This window comes from Danio rerio, chromosome 22, assembly GCF_052040795.2.
Source record: "Danio rerio strain M-AB ecotype USA chromosome 22, GRCz13ab, whole genome shotgun sequence".
Taxonomy (NCBI): Eukaryota; Metazoa; Chordata; class Actinopteri; order Cypriniformes; family Danionidae; genus Danio; species Danio rerio.
Genome location: NC_141042.1, coordinates 7,322,311 through 7,350,000, shown reverse-complemented (window position 1 = coordinate 7,350,000; position 27,690 = coordinate 7,322,311). Strand labels below are relative to the sequence as shown.

The following is a 27,690-nucleotide window of genomic DNA, read 5'->3' as shown; positions in this document are numbered from 1 at the left end:
ATGCAGAGGTAAACCGTAGTGGGAAGAGAATAGTGATCCAAGTGTGGGAAATGCATTATTTCTTTTTTCTGTTATTATATTAAGTAAATTTCAGATAACGTGTCCTACTAATAGAAATATCTGATCTTAATCCATATTGCTGTTTACAATACACTTGCATTACAAAGGCAGCTGCATATTTGTATTACATTCAAATTAGTTCTGTTGTCAGCATCACAGTGGAATTAATGAAACCGTATCCATTCTGACTGGTCCAGATCAGCACAGATTGTAAAGTGAAGAGAAATGTTTGGCCTGATAGTGGAAAAATGGCTCTTGTTTTCCCAGATGGTCTCTCGTCACAGCACTGGCACAACTAGTTGTCAACTGGACTGGAAAGACAAAGACTATAGAAAACACAAGACATGTCACTCGTATAGGCAGCACAGTGGCTCAGTGGTTAGCACTGTTGCCTCACAGCAAGTAGGTTGTTGGTTTGAATCCAGGCTGGGTCAGTTAGCATTTGTGTGTGGAGTTTGCATGTTGGCGTGGGTTTCCTCCACAGGAGCGCCCCCAAGGACCCCCCCAATATGATTTAGTTGTTGATATTATTCATTTAAATGTACTTGCGTAAGTTCACAATATTTCAATAAATAAATGAATTAAATAATAAATAAACTGCAGCCACTAAATTATTGTGGATTGATCAGGGCCACCGACGTAGCTGATCTACTAAGATTGCACACTTTTTATTAACAAATTATTATTTTTGAAATGAAAAAGGGGTTTTATCTGATTGAAAACCACAAATCCAAATAAATAAATATAAAATCGATGCATTTTGAAATCAGCTTTTTAGAATCTAGTTTATTTAGCAACTCCATTATTTTGCTGGTTGACTTAAAAGGGTCTCAATGATTTTGTGGGTGTATTTTGCAAAAAGATACATCAATAAAAGATTATGTATCAATAACATTGTGGCTCAAAAAGGAACATGAATACATGATAGTATTAGGGTCTGTAAAGTGAGTGTAAATGTAGTAATGCCTTTTGTTCAGTTTGTTCATTTGTTTATTTTATTAATTAATTAATCTTAATTAATTTTAGACATGTCATATACCGTATGTTGTACAATAAAAGTATGTAAGAAATAACTGAAAGGTGTTTTTAAACTAAATATTGATTTTTATGTGGTTTGTACATGTAATTTCTGAATTATTTCAAGGAATAAATTACAATATTTCAAGAGAAATTAATGAAATTAATTAAAACTTTAATTCATTTACCAGAGAATAAAAATATAACATTACTCATTATTCACAATATATACACAATTCATTATTTTTTGTGTGTGTGTGTGTCAACCCAAGATTTACTTATCTGGCTACCCCTAAAAAAATTTCTGGGGGCACCACTGTTCCTCCAGGTGCTCCAGTTTCCCCCACAGTCCAAAGACATGCGCTATAGGTGAATTGAATAAACTAAATTGGCCAATGTGTATGGATGTTTCTCACAGCAGGTAGAGCATCTGCTTTGTAAAACATATGCTGAATATGTTGGCGGTTCATTCCACTGTGGCGACCCTTGATAAACAAAGGGCTAAGCCGAAGGAAAATGACTGAATGAATGATCTACTTCAGTAACCCCAATTGTAAAATCCCCTATATAATATAATTTAACATAATTGTAATGTGTTTTTTTTTTTAACTCAAAATATTGTAGTAATGCATATGGTAATCAAGGGGGTTACAATAGTTACTCACTTATTATTACTACACTTATTACTACTGTTATAAAAACATTGTTCGCTTATTTTGTACCTGTATGCTGTACCTCTATGATCAGCTTGGTTCTACATGATATATTGTATGTTAAAACGCCATCTAGTGTACAGAAACAGTCACTACAGATTTATTTTTACCCACCAGATTACCTTTATATCTTATCTTTCTCACACACAGATTTTATGCAAAATTAAACTAGGCTACATAAACTCAGACATAAGAAAAAAAGATACAGAACACAAGTAACGGGAGAGTAAGATTAATTTTACTACGCTGCTTTAACATTGCAAGACACGTAAGCAGTGCCAACACTTTTGCCCCTTTTCGATTTCCGTACATCCCCCAAACAAAACAAAACTGAAAAAAAAGGTAACGTCTTGAATACACGCACTGTAAATCTCTTACGCATATAAACTACTTCTAAATCCAGTTATCTAAAGATGATAATAGTACATTATCAGCCTAATACATGGCACCACCTTCAGGATACAATGTTTAAAACATTGGGTGCACATGATCCTTCAGAATGGTTTGGTAGTCCTTGGCAGTGGCAGCCCATATAGCACAATATTGAGCCTATAGGGAATGTCATGATATTGCAGCCCAAACCATCACTGATCCACCCTCATGCTTCACTCTGGACATGCATCTAGGTGGTACGCTTCTTTGGGGCTTCTCCACACCGTAACTCTCCCAGATAGAGCAAAAATAGTGAAGGTGGACTCTTCAGAGAGCAGTACATGTTTCACATTGTCCACAGCCCAAGATTATTGCTGCTGGTACCATTGAAGTCGATGTTTGGCTTTGACATGAGTTAAAAAAAAGGTTTGGCTATAGCAGCCCGGCCATGTATATTGACCACGTGAAGCTCCAAATGAACAGTTTTGGTGGAAACAGGAGAGCTGAGCTGCACTTTTAATTCTACAATGAGTTGGGCTGCTGTAGTTTTATGTCTTTTGGATTCAATCCAGGTTATTACCCGGACATCCCTTTCAGACAGCTTCATCTTGCATCCACAGTTACTTCACTTGGGTGTGGTTTCTCCTTCTTGGTGGTTTGCTGACACTACTCTGGATACTGTTGATACATTTGCAAAGACTTGCTTTCACCAATGCACCAACAATTTGTCCTTTTTTGAACTCTGTCACCCATAATGTTGTGTGCATTGAAATATAAACAAAACTATGCTATTACTCTGCTAATTAAACCTCCACATTCTGCTCTTACTGGTGAAATGTACAATCAATGAAGATTGGCCACCAGACTGCTCGAACTTAGCCATGAAAACCTCCAACACTAAATTGCCCAGTGTTTCAGTTTCATTGTCTGACCACTATATACTGTATGTGAGTGTGTGTGTGTGTGTGTGTGTGTGTGTGTGTGTGTATGTGTGTATACATACATACACATGGGCCTCAAGACTGATTCTTGGTACCCCCTGTGCCACCTCTTTAACAAATCTTAGAATCGCCTCTAAGCTAGCTCCACATCTGAAGTATTGTGTGGAGCACACCAAACAAACTAACTTTACAGATGCTCCCCAATGGCCTGGCACTGCTGTGTTTCATGCCTTAAGAAGCAACGATCACAGTTTGGTGGATTATCAGGTTCAATTGTACGCGGAGGAATGAAATATGTCATGCACATGCTACACACATTTCAAAACTTACCAAATATGATGTATATAATATGACATATATGGCATATAGCCTATATTTCTGAGATAATCTGCCATGTCTTTCTAACTGTGCAGAGTTGTAGCTGCTTTACTGGGCCTACTACGCTACTGTATTTCAATACTGCTCATTTTGGTGGTACTTGGAGAGACAATTTATTTCTGAGGTGGTACTGAATGACAAAAGTTTCAGAACCACTGCAGTATAGTAAAGATAAAACAGAGATATTGAAAATAAATGTGGATAAAGCCCAAAGTTGATACAGCAGATGCAGTCATCGCTTTTTGGGAACATTTTGATACACAGCATCCGGCTTTTTCTGAAAGGAAACACAAATTGAATCATGAGTCTTGCTCATGTGCCAAAGCAAACCAATTAATCTTAATTTCTGAATAACCTGATGGCATTTTAGCCTATTTTTTGTAACTGTATGTAAATGATATGATTAATCAGTTTGGTTCTAATGAACTGTATGTTGAAATGCCATCTAGTGTACAGAAACGGTTACTACTTCAGATTTACTGCTACCACAGAACAATTTCCAAGAAACTGCAGCAAGAGGAAATGACATCAGCTGCAGTTTAATACCAGATTTCAGCACAGGAAAAAATATTTCACATTGTTGTTGTTTTTTCCTTTACGTTTAACTTATAGGGATATACAGTATGTAGCGTATGAATTGTTTTAGCATAGCACCATTCTGATCTTGAACCAGGAGTTGTATTAGTAACTAGAGCTGTTTACAGGAATTTTTATTAAAAGATGAGAAGACTTTAAATGAAAAGACCTTGGGATCATGAGACTACTTTTACTTGCATAAGTTTGAGCCAGAAAATTATTTAATTTAAGTGAATTTGCATTTTTTATTTTGTTAAAAAAAAAAAGATGACCTGCTTCCACAGTGGACAAAAAAAGATTAAAAAAGGTCCAGTTTGACCACTGTCATATTTTAGGATTTTGGGCTCACGTGTATGTGCTGTAGCAGAGTGTCATACTCCCACCCAAATTCACACAGACCCATTAAAAACACAATCATCATTGAACTAGACCCTATTCAATAGCATAAAATAAACAAATGCAAATATGTACAATAATTGGACATCTGACGATAACTTAAAACAATTAGTGGAAGACCGAATGCAACATGCATAATCTTACCATTTTTTGTGTTGGTTTACACAACACTACATTAGATCTTGTATCCTCTCCAGTCTCATCTGCAAGAACAGTTGTGTTAATGTCATTTGTATAAATATATTTTTGTTTAAATGTATAAATCGTAGGGAATACTTGTAATTTACAATTTCTCTCCAGACCTGTTTTTCTAGATTTCCTACAGATGCAACATATCGCTAGGGTAGTGGCGAACAACAGAAATCCAGCAGCAATGACCAGCACAAAATAAAGCAAACGTTGGCCCTGAGCTGTAACAGACAAAATGGTTGGTCTGTAACGGTCAGTCTAACCTTAAACAAGATTGAGATCTCATGGAATAGTAACATAAGTTCTGCTGTACCTGAACATGTGTGACTGATGTCCAGATGTGTGGTCTGATTACTGATGGTGTTGTTGATCACACAGCTGTAGGTGTGTTTATCCTGATATTCCACCTCCAGAGGTAGAGAGAGACTGATGCTGAGATCAGACACACTGATGCTGGACAATACACTGTTTCCTTTGTACCAGGAGAGACTCACAGCACTCACATTCACCACTGAACACACCACTGAACAATACTGCATTGAAGAAGATGAGGAGGAAGAAAACTGAGAAGAGTTTCTCATGAGGACAGGAACAGGCAGGGCAGCTGAAACATGAGACAATAAAGAAAAATGTAAATCAATCTAAACAACAAAATCTTGTCACTTGGATAAACCTTGGGGTCCCTACCTGAATGCTCTGCCTTGCAATGTCAACAAGTTTGCTCCACCTAGGTTCTCTAAGCCCATCATTCCACTTTCTGCTCTCCCCTGACACTCTGATTTCACTTCAGTTGTTCTTCTATACCACGCTGCTTTGATTTATGAAAAAAATCTGTTGTGCCTTGCCTTTTGCGCTCAATGGCTACTCTTTGGTCTCTAGCTCAGTCTCAATTGGCCTTTTGTCTGGTCTTGCCTGCCAAGGCTTCCTGATGGATCCTCCTATCTTTGACTCCATTGTGGGCTTGTGTCCTAGCATTTGTGCTGGAGGTTCCAACCTGGTTCATTCCACCTGTAACTACTCCTTTGCTCTTCTCGTCCTCGTCTATACCATGACTGCTCTTGCCTTTGTTTAATTCCTCACTCCTCTCATCTTCATCTAAACCAGGGATTGGCAACTTCGGGCCTGGAGGGTTAATGTCCTGCACTGTTTTGCCCCAACAATAATCAAACACACCTCTAATTCCTGGCTCCTCTGCCCTATTTCTAATCCCTGGCTCCCATTTCCTACTACTAAGTTCAGGGTCCTCTACTTTTTATCTTAACCCTGGCTCCTCTAGTTTTCATCTTATCCCTGGATCCTTTACCCTTCATCTAATCTCTTGCTTCTTTTCACTACTACTAACTTCGGGCTCCTCTAGTCTTCATCTTTTCCCTGGATCCTCTACCCTTCATCTAATTTCTTGCTTCTTTTCACTACTACTAACTTCGGGCTCCTCTAGTCTTCATCTTATCCCTTGCTCCTCTTCCCTTCATCCAAACGCCAGCTCCTCTACCCTTCATCTTATCCCTGGCTCCTCTTCCCTACTACTATGTTTGGGGTCCTCCACTCTTTATCCTATCCCTGGATCCTCTACCCTTCATCTAATTCCTTGTTTCTCTTCACTATTACTAACCTAAGGTTCCTATAGTCTTCATCTTATCCCTGGTTTCTGATCCTACTTCTAATTTCTAGTTTCTCTCCCCTTCATCTGATGCCTAGTTCCTCTCCATTTCACCTAATTCCTGGCTTATCTCCCTTTCATCGAATCCCTGGCTCCTCTCCCCTTCAACTAATTCCCGGCACCTCACCTCTTCCTCGCAGCTCAGGCTCCTCTTCCATTCACCTGATCCCTGGCTCCTCTCCCTTTGTCTTATTCGAGGCTCCTTTCCCCATCCTCTAAATCCCAGACCCCTCTCATCCTCGTCTACTCCCAACCACCTCTTCCCATCCTCTAAATCCCAGACTCCTCGAATCCTCGTCTACTCCCAACCTTCTTTTCCCATCCTCCTCTCATCATCGTCTACTCCAAACCTCCTTTTCCCATCCTCTACATCCTAGACTCCTCTCATCCTTGTCTACCCCCAACGCCCTCTTCCCATCCTCTAAATATCAGACTCCTCTCATCTTTTTCTTCTCCCAACCTCCTCTTCCCATCCTCAAAATACCAGTCTCCTCTAATCCTTTTCTACTCCCAACCACCTCTTCCCATCCTCTAAATCCCAGACTCCTCTCATCCTCGTCTACACCCAACCACCTTTTCACATCCTCTAAATCCCAGACTCCTCTCATTCTTGTCTACTCCCAACCTTCTTTTCCCATCCTCCTCTCATTCTCGTCTACTCCCAACCTCCTCTTCCCATCCTCTAAATCCCAGACTCCTCTCATCCTTGCTACTCCCAACCTCCTCTTCCCATCCTCTAAATACCAGACTCCTCTCATCCTCATCTACTCCCAATGCCCTCTTCCCATCCTCTAAATACAAGACTCCTCTTATCCTTGTCTACTCTCAACCACCTCTTCACATTCTCTTTATCCCAGACCCCTCTCATCCTCGTCTACTCCCAACCACCTTTTCACATCCTCTAAATCCCAGACTCCTCTCATCCTTGTCTACTCCCAACCTTCTCTTCCCATCCTCCTCTCATCCTCGTCTACTCTCAACCTCCTCTTCCCATCCTCTAAATCCCAGACTCCTCTCATCCTTGTCTACTCCCAACCACCTTTTCACATCCTCTAAATCCCAGACTCCTCTCATCCTCGTCTACTCACAACCTCATTTTCCCATCATCTAAATCCCAGACTCCTCTCATCCTCGTTTAATCCCAACCCCTTCTTCCCATCCTCTAAATCCAAGACTTCTCTCATCCTCGTCTACTCTCATCCTCCTCTTTCCATTCTCTAAATGCCAGACTCCTCTCATCCTCGTTTACTCCCAACCTCCTCTTCCCATCCTTTAAATCCCAGACACCTCTTCTCCTCGTTGACTCCCAGCCTCCTCTTCCCATCCTCTAAATCCCGGACTCCTCTCATCCACGTCTACTTAGTCAAGTTAAATCCATTAAAGCACTTAAATCCTCTGCTCTGTTTAGTTTCATGTGTTTCTAAGTAATAAAATTAAATACACTTTTTGGACAACAAATTAAAAAATCTTTCTTAAAAATACTGCAAATATGGTTTAACTTGTATTTGTTTTACAAATAGACATATTTACAAAATTGGTTTTGGTTAAAATAATTAAAAATGGTTTTTCACTTACCATAGACAGAAATTCTGAATAGTTTTGTTGACCGTCTTGCTCCACTGATCGTCACTTCATAGTCTCCTGCTTGTTCAGTTGTGATTTCTGTGATGGTCAGAGATCCAGTTTGTCTGTCCAGCTTCAGTCTGTCTCTGAATCTCTCATTAGGGAAGATTTCTTCACTTCTCCTAATTTGAGCTATCAGAGATTTTTTTTCAGCTCCAAATTGCCACAGTATGTCATCATCTTTTTGTATTCCAGTAGCAAAAGTGTGTAAAATGACAGAATCTCCCTCTGTCACTGACAACGACTCGCTATACACACCTAGAGAACAATCAGCGACAAATTAAAGCCCCTATAAGCTATTTTACAGACTGAAGTCAATGTAAATTGATATCCCAAACCTTCAATTAAATATCAACTGACAAACGTATATTAAAGTGTTAAAACTAGATGTTTAAAGGGATATTTCACCCAAATATGAAAATAAACTCACAATTTACTCATGCTAAAGTGATTATGAATCGTTATGAGTGTATTTGTGCTTAACACAAAACGAGATGTTTTGAAAAAACCTGAACCATTGACATCCATATTTAAAATACAAATACTACGGAATTTGAGGACGAGTTAATTGTGACAGGATTGTCATTTTTGGGTGAAAAAATAAAAAATTTCCCAAAGACTTTCGGTAATTTTGTCTACTAAAAGGTAGATTGGGCTAACTTGAATCTGGAAAACATGACTGATTAGCCCTTCTTTAACTCAGAGCTGGTGTAACTACTGTTTAACAGTAGTTGTGTTCATGGAACCAGCCATTAATCTCAGAGAAAATCCCACAGCAACTTCAAAGTTTGATTTAAATCACATCAAATGAAAAAACAGCTCTTAAATGGAAGGTAATTTTGCCATGAAAATGATTTTATAACTTACCAGTCAAGCACCACCAGCATAAACCGAACAAAGCAAGCATGTAAAACATTTTCCATTTGATGATGACTCCTGTACGCTCCAGCACTTGAGGTTTTCATCTGTGTAAAGTCCTCCCACACTATAGCATTTTTCAGACTGCCAGCAAATCATATTCACACCTCTTATGCATGATATGTACTTTACCTTCTCTGGCTCTTATTATTTTAATGGTGGAAAAAAGTATACATTTTTATAATTTTAATATGTTTTTTCATGTACAATATTTCTGACTGTGCTGAATATTTAATAATAGAAAAGTAGTAGAAAAAGTCATTAGCACTGGTCAAGCTAAACTTCGTAATAAAAATCTTGATTTGATGGATTTTTAAAAGTTTTAAAACATTATTTAATTGTTAGAACTTTCGAAAGCAAAACAAGTCGCAGTCTTTTGTTGTTGTTGTCACTTCTGCAGATGTGTGAAGCATGCAGCTCATCTGAGCCAAACTGAAACCAGCTGTGGTTGGGTTTTTTTTTTTTGCTTCTTTTGTTCAGAAAGTTGATATGCTGACAGGAAATCATTCTATAGGTGAAAAATTGATTAATACTAAACTGACCATCTTCCTGAACAACAACAACATTTATAATAATGCAAAGTAAAAATTAATCAAAAACTTCAAACACCATTCTTAATCTATCATCACTAGATCTATATAAATGTATACTTATAAAAATAAACATTTGAACATACATGCGCAAAAAAACAAATGATTTTCATGGATATATTGGACTCATTTTGGTCACTTTTGCTCAAATAACATGCAGGCAGGACATTTCTAGGTAGTACACCTGTTTCTAATGCTTGCAGTACATTGACACTGTTCTGTCATAGAAACGCTGGTACAATCACACCTCTTGACTCCTTCATTGTAAATAAAATTTGACAAAAAAAAGTTGATTTTTTTTAAAAAAATGTGTAATATGATGGGTTTTTTGTGTTATAGAAATAATAACAGGCGTCACGGTGGCTCAGTGGGTAGCATGATTGCCTCAAAGTAAGAAGATTGCTGGTTTGAGCCTTGGCTGGGTCAGTTTGAATGTTCTCCATGTGTTGGCATGGGTTTCCCCCAAAGTCCAAAGATATGCGCTATTGACCTTATTCTAAAATGCGGAAGTGCGCCTGTTTTTGTGATTGTCTTAGAACTTCCGATTCAGTCGCCTATGGGAGAAATGACTAGGAATAATAAACGGCAGAAAATGGCCAAACTACTTGCTCAACAAACAAATGTTTGCATGACTACACAGACCAAGTAGCATAATATAATAAGAAAATATTAAATTGCAACATCAAGCAGCGTAACGAGCAGTTGTTAACGTCAAAAAATGAAAGGAAGTGAATGTGACCAGAAGTCGCGAGACAAAAAGATTCAAATGGCAGCGCCCGCTCGTCAGCTGAGAATAAGGTGGATAGGTGAAATGGGAAAGCTAAATTGTCCGTAGTGTATGTGTGAATGAGTGTGTATGGATGTTTTCCAGTGATGGGTTGCAGCTAGAAGAGCCTCTGATGAATCAAATACAAAGCTGAAGAAAAATGAATGAATTATTACAATTTAAATTTTAAAAATCATACAAAATTAATAAAATTATCATTGATTAGGGCGATGAAGTGACGCAGTGGGTAGTGCTGTCACCTCACAGCAAGAAGACCGCTGGTTTAAACCTTGGCTGGGTCATCTGGCATTACTGTGTGGAGTTTGCATGTTCTCCCTGTGTTCGCGTGGGTTTCCTCCGTGTGCTCCGGTTTCCCCCACAGTCCAAAGACTATAGCAGTGTTCCTCAACTGGTGGGTTGAGAACCCCTGCTCTATAGGTGAATTGGGTAAGCTAAATTGTCCATAGTGTATGTGTGAATGAGTGTGTATGGATGATGTTGTCCAGTGATGGGTTTCAGCTGGAAGTGCATCCGCTGCACAAAACATATGCTGGATAAGTTGGTGATTCATTCCGCTGTGGTGACCCCAGACTACGCCAAAAAGATAATGAATGAATGAATAAAAACTTATAATTGGTACAAGGTGGGCAGCACAGTTGCTCAGTGGTTAGCACTGTCGCCTCACAGCAAGCAGGTCGCTGGTTCGAGTACGGGCTGGGTCAGTTGGCATTCTTGTGTGGAGTTTGCATGTTCTCCCTTGTTGGTGGATTTCCTTCGGGTGCTCTAGTTTCCCCCATAGTCCAAAGACATGCACTATAGATGAGTTGGATGAAATAAATTGTCCATAGTGTATGAGACTGGGTGACTGCAAAAGTGTATGGGTGTTTCCCAGTACTGGGTTGCAGCTGGCATCCGCTGTATAAAACATATGCTGGAATAGTTTGCGGTTCTTCCACTGTGGCGACCCCTGATAAATCCGAGACTAAGCCAAGGAAAATGAATGAATCAATAAGTACAAGTTAAATTTTAAAAATCTTACAAAATGATTACAATAATAAATGATTATAACAAAGCACAAATTGTATTTTGCAAAGTGGAGACACTTGAAGATGTTTGACAATCCATCTGTTTTGGGGTATGATATAGTAGACACACAAACGAGAGGGGTCTGGATGCAGATGTGGTGCAGTGCAATCTGGGCTGCACCAATGCTTTTTAATGGGCTCACCTAACCCCACCCCTAACCCTACCCGTCACAGTGATGTCACTGGCTCCATTTGAGTGCATTGTGTCTGACATTGCATCGCTGAGTGATGCAGTCTCAGCTTTGCATCATAAAGGCTGCATCACTAGCTCCATTTGAGTGCATTGTGTCTGACATTGCATCGCTGAGTGATGCAGTCTCAGCTTTGCATCATAAAGGTTGCATCCAGATACTATTGAAATAAACACACAAAGTCTGAATAATCCACAATCATGGCTTTATTTGTTAAACAAGAGAATGCTGAAAGATATAGTTAATTGGAATTATTCACAATTGAAATTTCCCATAGTGATCCTGAATGGCCATTTTTGATTGATCATCTGATTGTCGTTGATGAAGATGATCTGGATCTGGTATTAGAAAAGTTGATCATTTTCTCAGGGCGGCAGGTGTGTACACCACATGAACATCCTCTTTATGTTTCTGTTAAAATATAATAATTAAATAAACACATTATAAAAGATAAATGGCAATAAGCAGAATACAAGTTGTGGTTTAGAAATGTCACATTTGCCAACAGAGATCAATGAATGTTGTTTTAAATATTGTTAAATATAAATAATTTTTCTGCGCAAGTGAATTTAACTAAAAACTGTTTGTTTTGGTCATTTGTAATCGAAATCTGACCATTTGCTTCAGCTCTGGATAAACAGTCCTTCTCATGGTAAAGTCAAATCATTAATTAAAAAAAAAAGAGTGAAGATACATGGCAGAAAAAAATTTAAACAGCAAAGGTAGACACTTTTATAACACTCAAAAGTCAATCAATACAAAGATTTATAAAGGCAAATGCAGAAGAGAGGAAGTGATAATAACCAGACAAAGATTATGACATATTGGTTTAAATTCCTTGCTTATTTGGGGAAAAGTTTATCAAATGAAATTTGATGAGTGTAATATAACAGAAAATGTAGAGCACATCCTTATAAAATGTATTAAATATAAAACAGAAAGGAAAATCTTGAAGGAAAGAATGTATACATCAGAACAAGAATGGAGCTTGAAAGGATTATTGGGGGCAGTTGGGAAAATGTGGGACATTAGCAAGGTTATCTTAAACTTTCTTAGAGATACAGGACTGAAGCATTGGATATAGATTTTTTATTTTATTATTATTATTTTTTTAATATACGTGAACCCGTGAAATTGCACATCCCCTTATACAGTAGGTGGCGGTATGCACCTTAACAAGTTGGTTGCGATCCACCATTAAACAAAGAAAAAGAACCAGTCCTTCTCTGATGACGTCAGTTGACGCTTAGCCACGCCCCTACAAGCATTAGTTTGCTGTGATTTAAAGATGAGAGGCAGAGCCCTAAAATAAATATGTACCCATACTGAAACAATAGTCATTAGGTGCGTTCGACTTCATGCAGCGCTGCGCAGATCGATCGAAATCTGTCTTAAAGCGGTGCATTCTGGTTAGAAATCTTGTCCGGATTGATGCTGCGCCGACGCCACGTGACTGTCACATGTGGCATCAAAGTACCGCGACAACGCTCCGAGATCAGACGGCAAACTCAGACCGTGCAGCTTCTGAAGAGCGACTGCAGGAGCTTTGATGACGACACCGATATTACACGATTGGCCGAGTTCACCACATGACAACAAACACGTGTATTTCGGGTTTATAATTGGACAAATTCCGATTCAAATGTTTCAAAACAAACAATTCACTTTTCACACCCTCTCTATCCTGTACACATCTTGCTTATTAAAAGACTACCAATATTTTACTGCAGTAATCATCTTTTGTTAAATAATCTGGTTATAAAGGTTAGCTTGTTTGCGCAGGTTTATTTTTAACTTTTTTTTTTATACAGACTATTTACTGCATTCATCTCCATGAACTATTTTATTTAATAATTATAAAATGGTTTTATTATTATAATATAAATATCTATTTTATTTCCTGTCTAGCAGTTTATAGACTACCTGCTCTTTCTAGAAAACTTCTACATAGCTCACTTATTTTACCTTTTGTTCTTTTCAACACAATCTTTTTGGATTAAAATGCTTTTTTGAAAATTCATTCATTATCCAAAATAATCTCATTTATTAAGACCTAATCAAAACACCTTGTTTTGCTTTTTACATTGGACATTTTTATATCTATAAATGTACATATATGTAAACCCATTTTTAGCATATTCAAACAAGAAGTATTAGCCTAAAGATTGATGTTTAACTCCTAGAATTTATGCTTATTGCTTTGTATTTAATAGACCTGTTCGTTTTTATGTTTATATTAACCTCTCATTTCCTCTTATTTCTCTCATGCATTTGTTATATATTTTATTCATAATTCTCTCTTATTGTTTAAAAAGGAACTACAGTTTGTAGAGACTGTATTCTGTTTTATTTGTAAATGTTTTGTTGTTATAAATAAAAATAACAAAAAAATATGATGACGCCATGTGATCGGTCATCATGACTGCAGCAACTTTGAGTCCCGAAGTGTCCAGCTGTCCGTCTTGACGGCTCCGTTTTCAACTCCGCCCCCGCCTGCGCTCGGCTAATCTCGTTGATCACCGGCTGCAGCTGAGCCTCATGTCGAACGCACCTTTTATTAACGACTGCAGCAAAGACCTGTGACAAATTTTTGTGAGGCTTCAGTGATTAACAAGATTTCACAAAAGCCTGTTTGTGTAGCCATGTGTTCATGGCTTTTTTTTTTTAATGTCCTAGTTTTATTTCAGCCTTGTGAGTAAATGTTATTAAATATTGAACCTGATTTAACGAGTGTTTAAAGTTATTTTGCATATTTGGAAGATTTTCTGTTGTGTAGTTCATCATTATCAGAGCTTCTGTTTATTTTGTGAAGTAACGTTAGGTGTAACCAGTGAGCAGCTAGTTGCTAACGTTAACAACTTGCTCATTATTACTATTACTTGCTTTCTAATTACACATTTTGGGGCTTATTTAACATATTTAAATTAATTATTTTAGTCATAAAAGATGGAAGTCAGTTTGTAATACAGCTTAAAATGATTTTGAAGGTTAATTAGATTCAACTTTCAAACATGAGGCCACAACAATTGTTTGCCCAGTGTAGTTTTCTGATAGTATTATTTGTCAAACCCAATCAATGTATTTATTTAAACTTGTTTGAATTTTATATACATAAAATTAATTTTAATATAATTCTAACATATCTATTTTCTGACTGGGTTTCAAATTGAGCATGATCGAGTCCTCTTTTTACATTAAATTACCAGACAAATTTGAACACAATGAAATTTAAAATAGATTACTTGCCAATAAGACTGCTATGTTACTAGTTAAATGGCCCTTTTCTATATGAATAATAACCATATACACATCACAATTTACTGGCTGTTGAAATGATGCAACGACATAAAGAATTTACAAATGATCTTACCCATTTCTGCACATTTCCTTCAGGGAAAGATGCCTGGTGTAACATCACAGCAAAAGTGATCTCATCTGTAAAAATTAAAGCATTAATGCATGTGATTAAATGTGTAATACTTTTAAATCAACATTACAAACAAAAGAAGTCCCACACAATATGCAAAATATTAATATTTTTAAAAATATCTCGTCAATGTTATACAGATAATTGGCTAGTCTTCTGGAAGTGATTATAGAAATTACTATAAACTACATAATATACAAGAGGGCTTTCAGGTGATTTTAACATTTAGAGCATAAACAGTCAGAATTATTAGCCCACCTTTGATTTATTTATTTTTTTTCCCAAATGGTGTTTAACAGAGCAAAGAAATTTTCACAGTATGTCTGATAATATTTTTTTTCTTCTGGAATAAGTATTATTTGCTTTATTTAGGCTAGAAAAAAAAACAGTTTTTAATTTTTTAAAAAACATTTTAAGGACAAAATTCATAGCTCCTTTAAGCTAACTTTTTTCAATACACTGTAAATTCTAACATGTTCAGTTTACTTAAAAAAAGTTTGGAAACCGATTGCCTTATTTTTGTGATATAAACTTACAAGGAAATCTTAAGTTAAGTTTAATTATTGCCTTGAAGTAAGAAAACTAAAACTTATAAAGTAAACTAACTGTTAAAAATCAAGTAAGTTTAATAGAAAATTCTAGTTAACATACTTGTCATTATTTAGTAATCTTACTTAGGGTTTTATAGTAAGATTACTTTATTAACTCTATTTAACTAATACTGTTCTACCATGTTCAGTTAACATCTTGAATGCTAGTAGTCTCAACATTGCTTTAATCCACTATTTTAAGTAATGTCAACTAAAGAAACTACGTGCAATCGGTTTCCACATTTTCTTCAATTAAACTGAACATAAAATATGTAGTTCAACCTACAAGTAATGACATTATACAGGTCTTAAATGTAAACATTTTATTTGACAAAAATAGCAGAATTTCACAATACACTTGTGATATTTTAGTATCACAATACACTTGTACACAATACAGTTTTGTAAAAACCTGTTGTAAAGTGCTGTAATTCACTGTAAATTGCAATACAGACAAAAAATATAATAAACATGTTCAACCCTAAAACACAAGTTTTCTAAAATGTTTAAAAATCTATCAAAAAAACTTTAAATACTTGACACTTGGAAAAAAGATTAGTGTATTTAAACATGAATTTAAACGTGAATTAGTGTAATTAAACATGCCATTGCACCAGCACCTTAAACATGGCAGCATATAGACACTCACAGAGGAACAGATATTTAGCTTTAAAGCTGATTTGTTAGACTGTGTAGTTTAGATTGTCCTACAGAAAATATCACATTAGTGTGGTCAAAAGTATTGAGTTTGGCATCAATCAATACTGAAATATTAAAAATATCCATTACTCACCAGCATTTGAGTGCTACTGAGCTCGTTCTTAAACACCATTGATTGGCCACTGTGTTCACATGCTCAACAGAAATGACTGTGATTGGCTGTGACTGTCATAGGTTTACCATTTTTCACTGAGTCCAAACAAAGTTACACAGACACTGAAGCGTTTCAAAGCCATGTCGATCAGCTGATCTGTTTAGAAGCGAACATATGAGCTACCTGCTTGATGGATCGACTGATCGACAGTGCTTTAAAATTATCCAGTGTCTTTGTATCTTTGCACCTGGTGAACAGTGGTGAAGAGTGGTAAAAACAATGACCTTCATAGCCAATCAGTTATGTCTGCTGAGCATGTGAACACAATGGCCGATCAGTTCTTGCAAAGTTAGTGGGAAATGGATGGACTTTTTTTTTTTATTTCAGTACTGATTGGTACCAAACTCAATACTTTTGACAACCCTATAAATCACAATACACTTTTTTGGTAAAAAAAAAAAAAGTGTTTTAAACACCAAAATGCTGCAGTCCTAAATGTAACACTGCAAACAGCAACATGTTAAAAAGCAACACTTTGTAATTAAACATGCCATTATACCTGAACCTTTAAACATAAAGCACAGCAGTATATAGGCACTCGCAGATAAAAACACATTAAGCTTCCCTCCCAGCAAAAGCAACACACGTTGAACAAATTCAAATGCATTGCTCAAAGTCTTTGGGTAGTCCGAATTCAGTGTGTAAATCAAAGCAAAAAAAGAGACATACTGCATGTGGCAAAGTCCATAACCACTTTTCCTTCCAGTATAAAGGCCCACATTGCATCCATAATGCGGTTCTTTAGACATCTTCACACATGACAGGCAGCAGGCCTACATCTTCTGCACTGAAGTCCGACTCTACAATTACATCCTATGAATAGAGAAAGAAAAATAAGTAAAGTGTGATATTCTAAATGGCACTAATAAAGCCTGTAGTGGCCAGGAGACCAAAAGCAGAGGTGAAAAAAATTACAAATCCTTGTGCTTAATTTGGTAACACTTCAGTAGGGACCAATTACCCTATTAACTAGTTGCTTATTAGCATGACTATTTGAGTGTTCATACATTTTACATTCAAATGCTTCTTATAAGAAGGCCTTGCTATGGTGCTCCTTCTTCAATGTAGACCAACACGATGGATTTGCCTGTACTGCTTCTACTAGGCTTGTCATGATAGTGGAATTTGGTACCAACCCATACAGAAATTTTAAAAACATCCATTTCCTGCTAACATTTGAGCATTGTTGAGTGTCATTTCTGTTAAGCATGTGAACAGAATGGCAAACCAGTGCTGTTTAAAAATGTGCTCAAAAGTGCTTAAAATGTTAGCAGGAAATTTGCTGCTTAAAATTGCAGCAGAGATTGGTACTAAATTCCAGTATCTTGACAACCCTAGCTCCTACTCCTACATATACCAAATGATGTTTGCTCCAACCTTAAAACATAACACTATTCTAAAGGAACAATCAATTTTTGAAATTAAAGAAACACTGTAATGTAATAACAAACTGCAATAAAAGTACTTTTAAAACATTTTCAAGAAATTAAATGCAAATGTGTGAGAGACCATAATCAATATAAATATTTTGTGGGGAAAGCTTAATAAATTGGGAACCAATTCATGAATGCATTTGGTTTTGCTAGATTAAAGCAGTCAGTCAAGTTTGCATTATTTAGCACACTGATTTCCAATTTATTAATAACTATTTATTTTAGACAAAATTGATGTTTTAGTATGGCTTTTGGAGCAAGGGTGCAGCCATCTACGATCCCACAGCAGGTGACTTCACAGGGTTGGTTATAATACGGAGCATCTTTTGACTTTGTGGCTTTTAACACTATCTTTTTACATCTTAATCCAGCAGGTTCTTTCAACGGAAATTATATTTCTCTCAACATATTACATAGCTATTACACTTATTAAGAATTTTTTTCAAGCTAATCTTCCTCCTTTTCAAAACAAGTGTGATTAAAAATTAAAGAAATGCATTCATTACTTCACTGGCCTATGAAGCTAACTGACCCTGTGATGGCACAAGCTGCTATATTTGCAACATGGCAATGCTCTTGCTCCAAAGGCCATAATATAACATCCCTCTTACTTTCAAATACTTACATTAAATGCATTTGTTTTATTTTTTATAAAATTGAAAATTTTTATTAATAAGTGAAGTAAACTGGAATGACTGCTTCATTTCCAGTCTAAGAAAGCAGAAACAATAATACTACTTACAAAACACATCCTGAAAATTTCTTTAGACTCATCCCTCTAAAGGACTGAAAGACCCCGGAGAACTGCTGTGCGGACAAGCATTACATCAGATGACTGTGAAAAAGTAAAGACAGGTAGACATGCATTATAGCCCAATGTAAACATCAAATGCAATTTATTGCAATCAAATGCAAATTATGATTCAAAGATGATGTCACAAAAATACCTTTGAATAAACATGTTGCAAAATCTCTTTCTTCTGCAATTTTCTCCTGTTTTTTTTTTTTAATTTCAATTAAACGAGCAGTGTGTGTCCAATGCAGCGTAGAACTTGCATCTAACATTTCTTCCTGATATTCGATTGAATTCTGCAAAGATCCAATCAAAAACATTATTAGTCATTATTAACATTCAAAAACACAAATTCACAAAATCACACAAAGTTTTGAAAAGAAAACAAACCTTCTGCAGCACTTGTATCAGCTGGTGTTTCCTCTATGACTTCCTTCTGGATGTCACTGTTGTGCACAAAAACGTAAAGTGTTATTGACATGGCAAAGCGAAATTCTAAAACAAAAAACAGAAATCAGAAACACATGCAATGATACAATGCAATGCCATTTAGCAACAGATGTTACACTTTAACATGACATAGTTAAATGTTCTTGAATAATAAAAGCTGCCAAATACTCCCGGCGCCTGTCATCAAAAGCATGAGCTATACTTGTCACCAAACAGTAATAAACACAACCCCCGATTAAATATACTCATGGCATTGTTGCTGGTGTGCCTTACTTTTATGCGCATTAAAAGTGGAATATATATTTGTCTCAATTGATGTCTTTAAAAGGACACTGAACTTTCTGACAAGGATTGCACAGTTTACCAGTACTATGGTAGTATCGTGATACTATGGCTCCAAGATACTGCCGGTCCCACTGTAGTTTGTAAATGGTAATATTGTCATTAACAGTCTGCCTACAATACAAAATGCTGCATGTGAAAAAGTTACTAAAATGCTGACACGATTTAGCAACAATAAATCATTGTATTTTAATAGTCTATGGAGCCTTCTAAGGTTGTAAAACTGTAGAATTTGCGCTTTTTATGGTAGCCTATTGCATATTTTCTGATGGTTCATTTCAAATCGGAAATCATTTATTTTTGTTCCTGTCAATATGATATAATACGTACAACAACCGTGACAATCTATTAAAAAGAATGACTCATGAAGTGAAATTTTGAATTACTTTGGATTCTTATCCTATAATAAGTGTGAAAAAAGATGAAAAACCCAAAATAGCAACAGGAAACAATTTTGACCACCTCATATAGCCTAGGTTTGTTGGAAAAATGCTCTTTTCTTAATGTATCTTTATTTTAATGTATTTTTTGCTGGGATGAATACATTTTAGGTGAAGAAATGTGCAAATACTTTTTTCAACAATAAGGGAATTATTTAAATTAGGCCAAGTAGGCATATAATAACATATACAATATAGTATTTCTGACATTTTTCTTTATTTCATGGATTTAAGTTATGAATTACAGTATTGCAATACTACTTGGTATCACCATACTTCAGCTGGTATAGTATTGTAACATAAATTAATGGTATCACAACAACCCTATTTCTAACTAGTCCTCAGATGATTATTCAAATGGACAAAATATTCTGACTATTCTTGATCATGCAGTTTTTTGCTGAGAACTTTGTTAAATGTACTTTTAATGCATTAAACGATTTAAAAGTGCCCTGACACTCAGTATGGAGACAAGGTAAGGTTACTGGAACAATTCATGAATATGTTCTATGTCTTGTGCGGTAGTGTTTAAAAAGTTTTTCTTTGATGTGTAAGTGCAAAACTTACATTTCCACTGCATATCAGCTCACAAACTGGTAGTCTGAAATAAAAAATAAATAAAGTGTATAATGAAATTACAAACCAAATATGCCACTCACAACACTCTAAGGGTGTGCTACATTTCAAACAACACTGTAATTGTTCAAATTTATTTGCCCTAAATTGTCAAAAATAAGTGAAACCTTCTTTAAAAGTGCAAACTAACAGGTTTGGCAAAGCCTGTTTCTTTACAAAAAGTTTGCTCATAACAAAAGTTTGTTGATGCCTTTGTGTGATATTGAGCAAACAAAACGATGTATCTGTGCTTGGTTGTACGAGTTATACCACTTTATCACTAACGTAACGTTAACGTTAGTTATTCATCACACATATTCAGTCGCGTCTGGTCAGATTTATTTGTCATTACAGCAATACAAAACTCTCAATAACATAACAGCAACACTGGAATAATCCTTCAAAACGGCATAAAGTACAGACAAATAGCATATAAAACAAATAATGAGTTAATTAAATCTCTCTCGCATTTTCATAAGTTTAACCTTAAGTTTCATAGGGATTGTTAGCATAAGCACTCTTTAGCATCATGTGTAAATATGTATCTGCCTCATACAGTGACACAAATCAATCGCATCGAAATCCTAAATTACTTACGACACTCACGGGTCTATTTTGAGCTGAAACTGCTTTATAATGTTCTAAAAGCCTCGGCGGGTTAAAACTGCTGCTGCCCCGGCCATCATGGAGAAAAAAAAGCGACTGGTCTGGTCATGAGCCGCTCGCTGACGCCGGACCGAACCACAGCTGATCTCCTCACCTGCTTCCTGCCGGTTACCTCTTAAAAGTTAATCTTAAAAAAAAACACGCATATTTTCGTCACAACAAGCGCCACGAAAGTTCAGCGATAACTACTGTATTTGTAATGCGGCCAAATAGGTTTCGTTTTCTTTTTTTAAAATGAAGACCTACAGCTGTGTGTTAACGTTACATCTATTTGAATGGATCATTGCGCGCGCTCTTGCTCTCTCAGTGCATGATCATTTAAAATGGCGCGGCCCGCTCTTTTAGAGCATAACGCCAATTTTACAAATTACTACCAACTTTACAAATTATTAATAGTTATTAAAAAGGACTAAGCAGCTGAAAATAGCTTATCTAGTAAAGTAGACAGTATTGCAAATAAGTGCAGTGGTCAAAACGTTTAGTCACAAAATCATGGGCTATTAATTCGTTAACAAAACAGCAAACAATTTCACAAAGTGCAGGAAATAAACAGATTACTGATACGATACAAATATAATCAAAGTAGTAATTAAAATGAAAAGTTTACCTTGATTTACAGCAGTACATCTTCTCAATATGAAATCCTGTCCTTCGATGGCGGTGCTGGGTGGCGGTTGGTTGTGACTCGGGATGGGGGATGGGAAATCACCACCCAGTACGCATGCGTAACAGCATGGCTTAGCCATTATAAGCAATTTTACTCAAATTACATTAGTTATGGGAACTTTATACCTTACTATGTCAGCAACACTAATGCATTTCTAGTAAACTCAACAATTAGCTTAAAATTAAGTAAACACACTAGAATTTTGATAGTAAGGAATACTATTCGCATTTACAGTGTAGTCTACAGAACAAACCATCATTATACAATAACTTGCCTGTATAGCTGTATAGGAGTGTCTTGAAAAATATTTAGTCAAATATTATTTATATTTATATAAAAATAAATCAGTTACTAGAGATGAGTTATTAAAACTATTAATTATGTTTAGAAATGTGAACAGAAGTTGGGGGAAAATAAACAGGGGGTCTAATAATTCAGGTGATCTAATAATTCTGACTTCAACTGTACAGTATATTGATATGATGCTTATTATAAAACTTGCCACCTTCATTGGTTTTTCTGTGTTTCTTGCAGATAAAAAAGATTGCGACTGTAACAAGAAGCAAAAGTGCTTCAGCAGCTGCGATGATCACTGTCAGAGAGACTGGAGGATCTGTAACTGAAGGAGATTAAGGGAGAAGTAAGTGAACTGATCTACAGCATCTACAGTCAAATTGGCATTACCATTGGCAATGTTGTACCTTGACACGGCTGACAGAGTGTGTTGATGTCCAGATGTGTGGTCTGGTTGCTGATGGGGTTGTTGATCACACAGCTGTAGGTGTTGTTATCCTGATATTCCACCTCCAGAGGTAGAGAGAGACTGATGCTGAGATCAGACACACTGATGCTGGACAATACACTGTTTCCTTTGTACCAGGAGAGACTCACAGCGCTCACATTCACCACTGAACACAACACTGAACAATACTGCACTGATGAAGATGAGGAGGAGCACTGACAAAAGTTTCTGATGATGACAGGAACAGGCAGACGTGCTGGAAAACATCAAAGAAAATAATCTTATGCTGGCACATGAAGAACTCTTATTTTTAACTCTAAATCTTATTTTTGATGCAGTGATGACAATTATTTTAGGGCCTAGAGGGGGAAGACCCCCTCTTTGTTGTTCTAAGGATTATTTTAGATTTATATATTTTTTTGTTTACAGTGTGGGTTTTACCGATTGACATCAAATTAGCTATATGTAACATTCTCTATTATAATAGAACAGTTGAATGGTAATATGATCATATTAATAACTGGAGGAATGATGCTGAAAACTGACTTTTACTTTTTTTGTTTTGAGACTCGTTTCCTGTGATTTTAGGCATCGGAGTGACAATATCGTATGTCTCACTGTGTTCTGATAGACTGCAAAGATTCTAAAAAAACAACAAAAACTTTGATTATAAGAAACAATCTAAAGACGACAAGAGGGTTAAATGTACGCGCCTATGGTGCATTGCTTCCAGGAGCCAGCAGGTGGTCTAGTGCATTACTAATCTATTAAAATCAGTTAGCTAATCTTAAAACCATTAAACACAGTGGTGTAAAGTAACAAGTTACAAACACTCAAATTACTGCAATTGAGTAGTTTCACCTCAGTAATTGTATTTTACTTGGAAGTTATATTGTGTAGTTAAACTTTTTCTTGAGTTAATTTTTAGTGCTGTGTCTTTATTTTACTGCACTATTTTCCACCAAGGGACGACATGGTGGCTAAGTGGTTAGCATTGTCACCTGACAGCAAGAACGCAGCTGGTTCGAGTTCTTGCTGGGTCAGTTGGCGTTTCTGCGTGGAGTTTGCATGTTCTTTCCGTTTTGGCTTGGGTTTCCTCCGGGTGCTCCGGTTTCCCCCACAGTCCAAAGACATGTGCTATAGGGGAATTGGGTGAACTAAATTGTTCATAGTATACAAGTATGGGTGTGTAGATGTTTTCCAGTACCGAGTTGCAACTGGAAGGACATCCGCTGTGTAAAACATATGCTGGATAACTTGGCAGTTCATTCCACTGTTGCGAGCCCTGATGAATAAAGGGACTAAGCCGAAGGAAATTGAATGAATTTTCCTTTAAGCTGCAGTCACTAAATTTGTACGTTTTTATTTTCTTGTCTTCGGTGATTGGCTGAGTAAAATAATCAGTCTTGTGATTCTGGTCCAATCATTCATTCATTCATTCTTTTTATTTTTGGCTTAGTCCCTTTATTAATCTGGGTTCACAACAGTGGAATGAACCGCCAACTTATCCAGCGCATGTTTTACACAGATGCCCTTCCAGCTGCAACCCATTACAGGAAACTGGTCCAATCAAATCGCACATATAAAAATCAGATCAGACAAACGTACCTCAAGTCACAGATGCTTTATAAATGCGGCAAAGATGCTAACTAATCTTTAAAAGTGTCCAAGAAGATGCAAAATCATTACAAGCAACAAGCGAGAGACTGATTAGATGATAAGGAAAATGTTTCATTATTGGGTGAATTATGATGATTGGAAACAAATCTAATTGTATGTTAAATGCGCATTTGAGATGTGTATATATATGTATATATGTATATATATATATATATATATATATATATATATATATATATATATATATATATATATATATATATATATATATATATATATATATATATATATATATATATATATATATATATATATATATATATATATATATATATACTGTAAATAATATTGTTAAACTCAAGAATATATTTAAATCTTCAATCTTGTGATTTAGCAAAAGATTTCTCATCCCTAAAAAAAGTAAAAACAGTTTTAAATATATTAGAACTCAAATATGAGTATTTTTTATTATAAGATATAAATTATCCAAATATCTCCATTGGAAGTTTCTCTCGGTAACCTTGCTTTGTTTTATTTAAAGAATTTTGAATTTATTTTTAAACAAGATGATCAACATTGTGTCAAAGATGCTGTCAATAATAATGGAAGGCTTGAAGATCTCTACTCACCATAGACAGAAACATTGAATGTTTTAGACACCCATTTTGCTGCAGTTATCTTCACTTCATATTCTCCAGCATGTTCAGATGTGATGTTCATGATGGTCAAAGATCCAGTCTTTCTGTCCAGCTTCAGTCTGTCTCTGAATCTCACATCAGGGATGATTTGTTCCTCTCTAATGATTTTAGCTATGAGAGATTTCTCAGGTCCAAATTTCCACAGTATGTCGTTGTCTTCATGTATTTGAGTATCAGTGTGTAGAGTAACAGAATCTCCCTCTGTCACCGACACTGACTCTCCAAACACACCTGGAAAACAGGCATTTAACACAGATTAGGACTCAGATGGTTTTATAATAAGATGTAGTCAATGGCTGTTGTAACTTGTAAATATGAACTGAAACTGTGATTAATTATTGACTGCTATTTAAAATATATAACTGATATTGTGATAAAATATTGTGATATGAATACAGTTTTACAAGTTTGAATGGATCTACTTGATAACTCTCTGGGCAGTCTAACAGTTTTCAGATGCAGAAATTTCATAATCACAATGCAAAAAAGAAGTTTAAATTTCTAGTGCAAATATCTAAAAGTTCTTGGATCAAGTTTAATATATTGTTCTGTTTTTAACTTTAGAAGAATTAAGACAAAATCAAGAGATTTTCTTTAAAACAAGTAAAATAATCTTGCTTTGAAATGTAGATAGAAACTAGAAACAAGAGCATTAAAACAAAACACTTTTTTAAAAATAAATCTTATTAATTTAAATTAATAAAAATTTTTATCAATTATTTAAATAAATTTTATTAATTATTTATCTATAAATGCTGTAATTAAATACAAATCTGTAGCTCCTGGTCAACTATAATCCAGACTTTGCACATTGCATATCTTGTGATGTGAATATTGTGATATTGCATATTTTGTGATGTGTACACAATGCGATATCGATGCTGAAACAATATATTGTGCAGCCCTACTATAGATTATTGTGTGTGTGCGTGTGTGTGCGTGTGTGTGCGTGCGTGCGTGTGTGTGTGTGTGTGTGTGTGTGTGTGTGTGTGTGTGTGTGTGTGTGAGCATGTGCATGTGCATGTGTATGACTTGCTGTAATCATTTCCACTACTTTTGATGATCTTTTTAAATCGTTCATTGTTATTCGAGGTTTACCAATTTACATTTGTACTCAGAACGGAGGCCTGTATCAAAAGTAAGCTGACCTTGTGGTTTTATAATTGATCTAGAAAATGAGCAAAGCAATAGAAATGCTTTTGTAACTCACCATTCAGTCGGCTCCAGCACAAAAAGATTAAAACAAGTGTATGAAGCATTTCTTCAGTAGCTCTGTGTCTGATTCATTAATACAAACCCCTAAAATACTGACGCTGTGTGAAACCTCCCCTGACAGAGTTTGACCCTCCTAGTTCAACAGTAGCATTATGGTAATGTAATAGTTCTTATTAACCTTAATAAGGCTTTAATCTGTACTTAATTGGCGCACAAATAATTTTATTATTATTATTATTATTATTATTATTATTAAGTATGCTTTTGAATAGAAGTTGTATGTTTGGTTAAATGTGTAAGATTACTTCGAATTGTGAAAATTACCTGTAATGGTAAAATATTGCCTAAATATACTGTTGTTTAAAATGTTGTGTAGATTTATTCTGTTCTTAATTTTAGTGTAAAAAAAAAAATGATATGCAAGTTAAAGTTAATACTGTCTGCCATCTTGCAGTGCAGGTTCAGCTTCTGAGTCAAACTGAAACCTGCTGTGGTTGGTTTTTCTGTGTTTATTTCCGTAGGTGAGAGTGGACATTCACTGCATGTGTGTTCAGTTTGTAGGTGAGAGGGCTTCTTCTTTCCCCATTACTATGAGCATCCCAAGCATACCAAGGCCAGACAGAATCTGCAGATATTTTTAACATTTTTTTGTGCAGATTTTTGTAAAAAAAAAATATATTTAATTAAATAAATAAATAAATATATACATATTTACAGGTAAAAGACATCATTTCTAAATGGTAACTAAAAATAACGCAAAATAAAAAAATAGTAATGTTTAATAAAGTTTAATTATTTTGTATTATAATTCATTCATTTTCTTATTGGATAGTCCCTTTATTCGCCACAGCAGCCCCCCAATCATCCCCATCCACTGAATTGGCTCTATCTCTGTCTCTCCACTCCCCCTATAGCTGGTGTGTGGTGAGGGCACTGGCGCTGTTGTTCTGTGGCTCCTGTCGCATCATCCAAGTGGATGCTGCACACTGGTGGGGATGAGAGACCCCTTTCTCATGATTGTGAAGTGCTTTGGGTGTATGGCCATACTAGATTAATGCGCTATACACATATTACATTATATCTATGTGGTCCAATAGAGAACAGTATATGAAATGGCTTTAGACATCATTGTTTCCTCATTCTAAATAGATGTACGTTTTTGACTCCTCCAAAGTATTAAAATACCATAATGTGTTTGCAAATATTAAATTTCATTTCAGTCTTGAAGGCTGTCTCGATGTATACAAACGTGTCATGTGTAAGACAGCAGCAGTCACTTCTGAAATGAGACTCAGATTCAGTTATTGAAATCCACATTAGGTGTTTTTTAATTACCAGATACTATAAATATGAAAAATTAAACATTAGCTGAGCAGCATACAATGTAACACTTTATATAAACAACATATAATGTGACAAGATTCCAGCGACAAGCAATTGACTGCATCAGACGTAATTATTATTATTTTTTTTCAAGATCTCAAGAAAACGATTTGCTTCTGCTTTCAGCATGGCAATAAATACCACGTAAAAGGATATCTAAACTATTAAATGAGCATTTTTATCAGACTCCTCTGTGTATGTTCAGTAATATCACTTTTATTGTAAATAATAAGTCCTTTTTCTGGTCTTTAAAGAGAAAT

The 27,690-nt window shown here is 35.8% G+C and overlaps 2 protein-coding genes and 1 long non-coding RNA gene across 7 annotated transcripts; all 3 read right to left on the bottom strand.

The window, feature by feature from the left end:
* Positions 1–1,234: 1,234 nt before the first annotated feature.
* Positions 1,235–9,250, bottom strand: LOC141380158 (natural killer cell receptor 2B4-like). The gene is made up of 6 exons (XM_087303804.1): positions 8,793–9,250; positions 7,878–8,183; positions 4,956–5,246; positions 4,756–4,863; positions 4,598–4,656; positions 1,235–3,758 (listed from the first exon to the last, which is right to left on the bottom strand). Exons 1-6 carry the CDS (start codon positions 8,839–8,841, stop codon positions 3,714–3,716), a joined length of 858 nt encoding a protein of 285 aa, XP_087159930.1. The 5' UTR covers positions 8,842–9,250; the 3' UTR covers positions 1,235–3,713.
* A 2,407-nt stretch (positions 9,251–11,657) lies between these two features.
* Positions 11,658–26,133, bottom strand: LOC141380087 (uncharacterized). The gene is made up of 6 exons (XM_087303779.1): positions 26,043–26,133; positions 24,764–25,063; positions 22,474–22,770; positions 22,278–22,391; positions 14,846–14,910; positions 11,658–11,886 (listed from the first exon to the last, which is right to left on the bottom strand). The coding sequence occupies exons 1-6, from the start codon at positions 26,089–26,091 to the stop codon at positions 11,833–11,835; spliced, it is 879 nt and encodes a 292-aa protein (XP_087159905.1). The 5' UTR covers positions 26,092–26,133; the 3' UTR covers positions 11,658–11,832.
* On the bottom strand, positions 15,801–21,759 carry LOC137489699 (uncharacterized). Of its 5 annotated transcripts, none has more exons than XR_015521622.2 (8): positions 21,713–21,759; positions 21,037–21,232; positions 20,392–20,425; positions 18,983–19,038; positions 18,747–18,888; positions 18,542–18,634; positions 16,632–17,179; positions 15,801–16,347 (listed from the first exon to the last, which is right to left on the bottom strand). It is a non-coding gene; the product is annotated as an uncharacterized LOC137489699 (long non-coding RNA). The 5 variants fall into 5 exon arrangements; XR_015521621.2 differs by having other exon boundaries at positions 16,652–17,179; positions 21,046–21,232; XR_015521618.2 differs by lacking the exon at positions 21,037–21,232.
* Positions 26,134–27,690: the final 1,557 nt, after the last annotated feature.

Bases quoted from the DNA above. Each gene is read 5' to 3' on its own strand.
- LOC141380158 (XM_087303804.1), bottom strand. From the start codon at position 8,841: ATGTTTTACATGCTTGCTTTGTTCGGTTTATGCTGGTGGTGCTTGACT. The intron at 5,247-7,877 runs GTAAGTGAAAAA...CTCATGTTTCAG, and splicing joins ATTCAGAATTTCTGTCTATG to CTGCCCTGCCTGTTCCTGTC. The intron at 4,864-4,955 runs GTACAGCAGAAC...TGTCTGTTACAG, and splicing joins CATCAGTCACACATGTTCAG to CTCAGGGCCAACGTTTGCTT.
- LOC141380087 (XM_087303779.1), bottom strand. From the start codon at position 26,091: ATGCTTCATACACTTGTTTTAATCTTTTTGTGCTGGAGCCGACTGAAT. The intron at 22,392-22,473 runs GTACAACATTGC...AATCTCCTTCAG, and splicing joins ACTCTGTCAGCCGTGTCAAG to TTACAGATCCTCCAGTCTCT. The intron at 11,887-14,845 runs GTAAGATCATTT...ATATTTTAACAG, and splicing joins AAGGAAATGTGCAGAAATGG to AAACATAAAGAGGATGTTCA.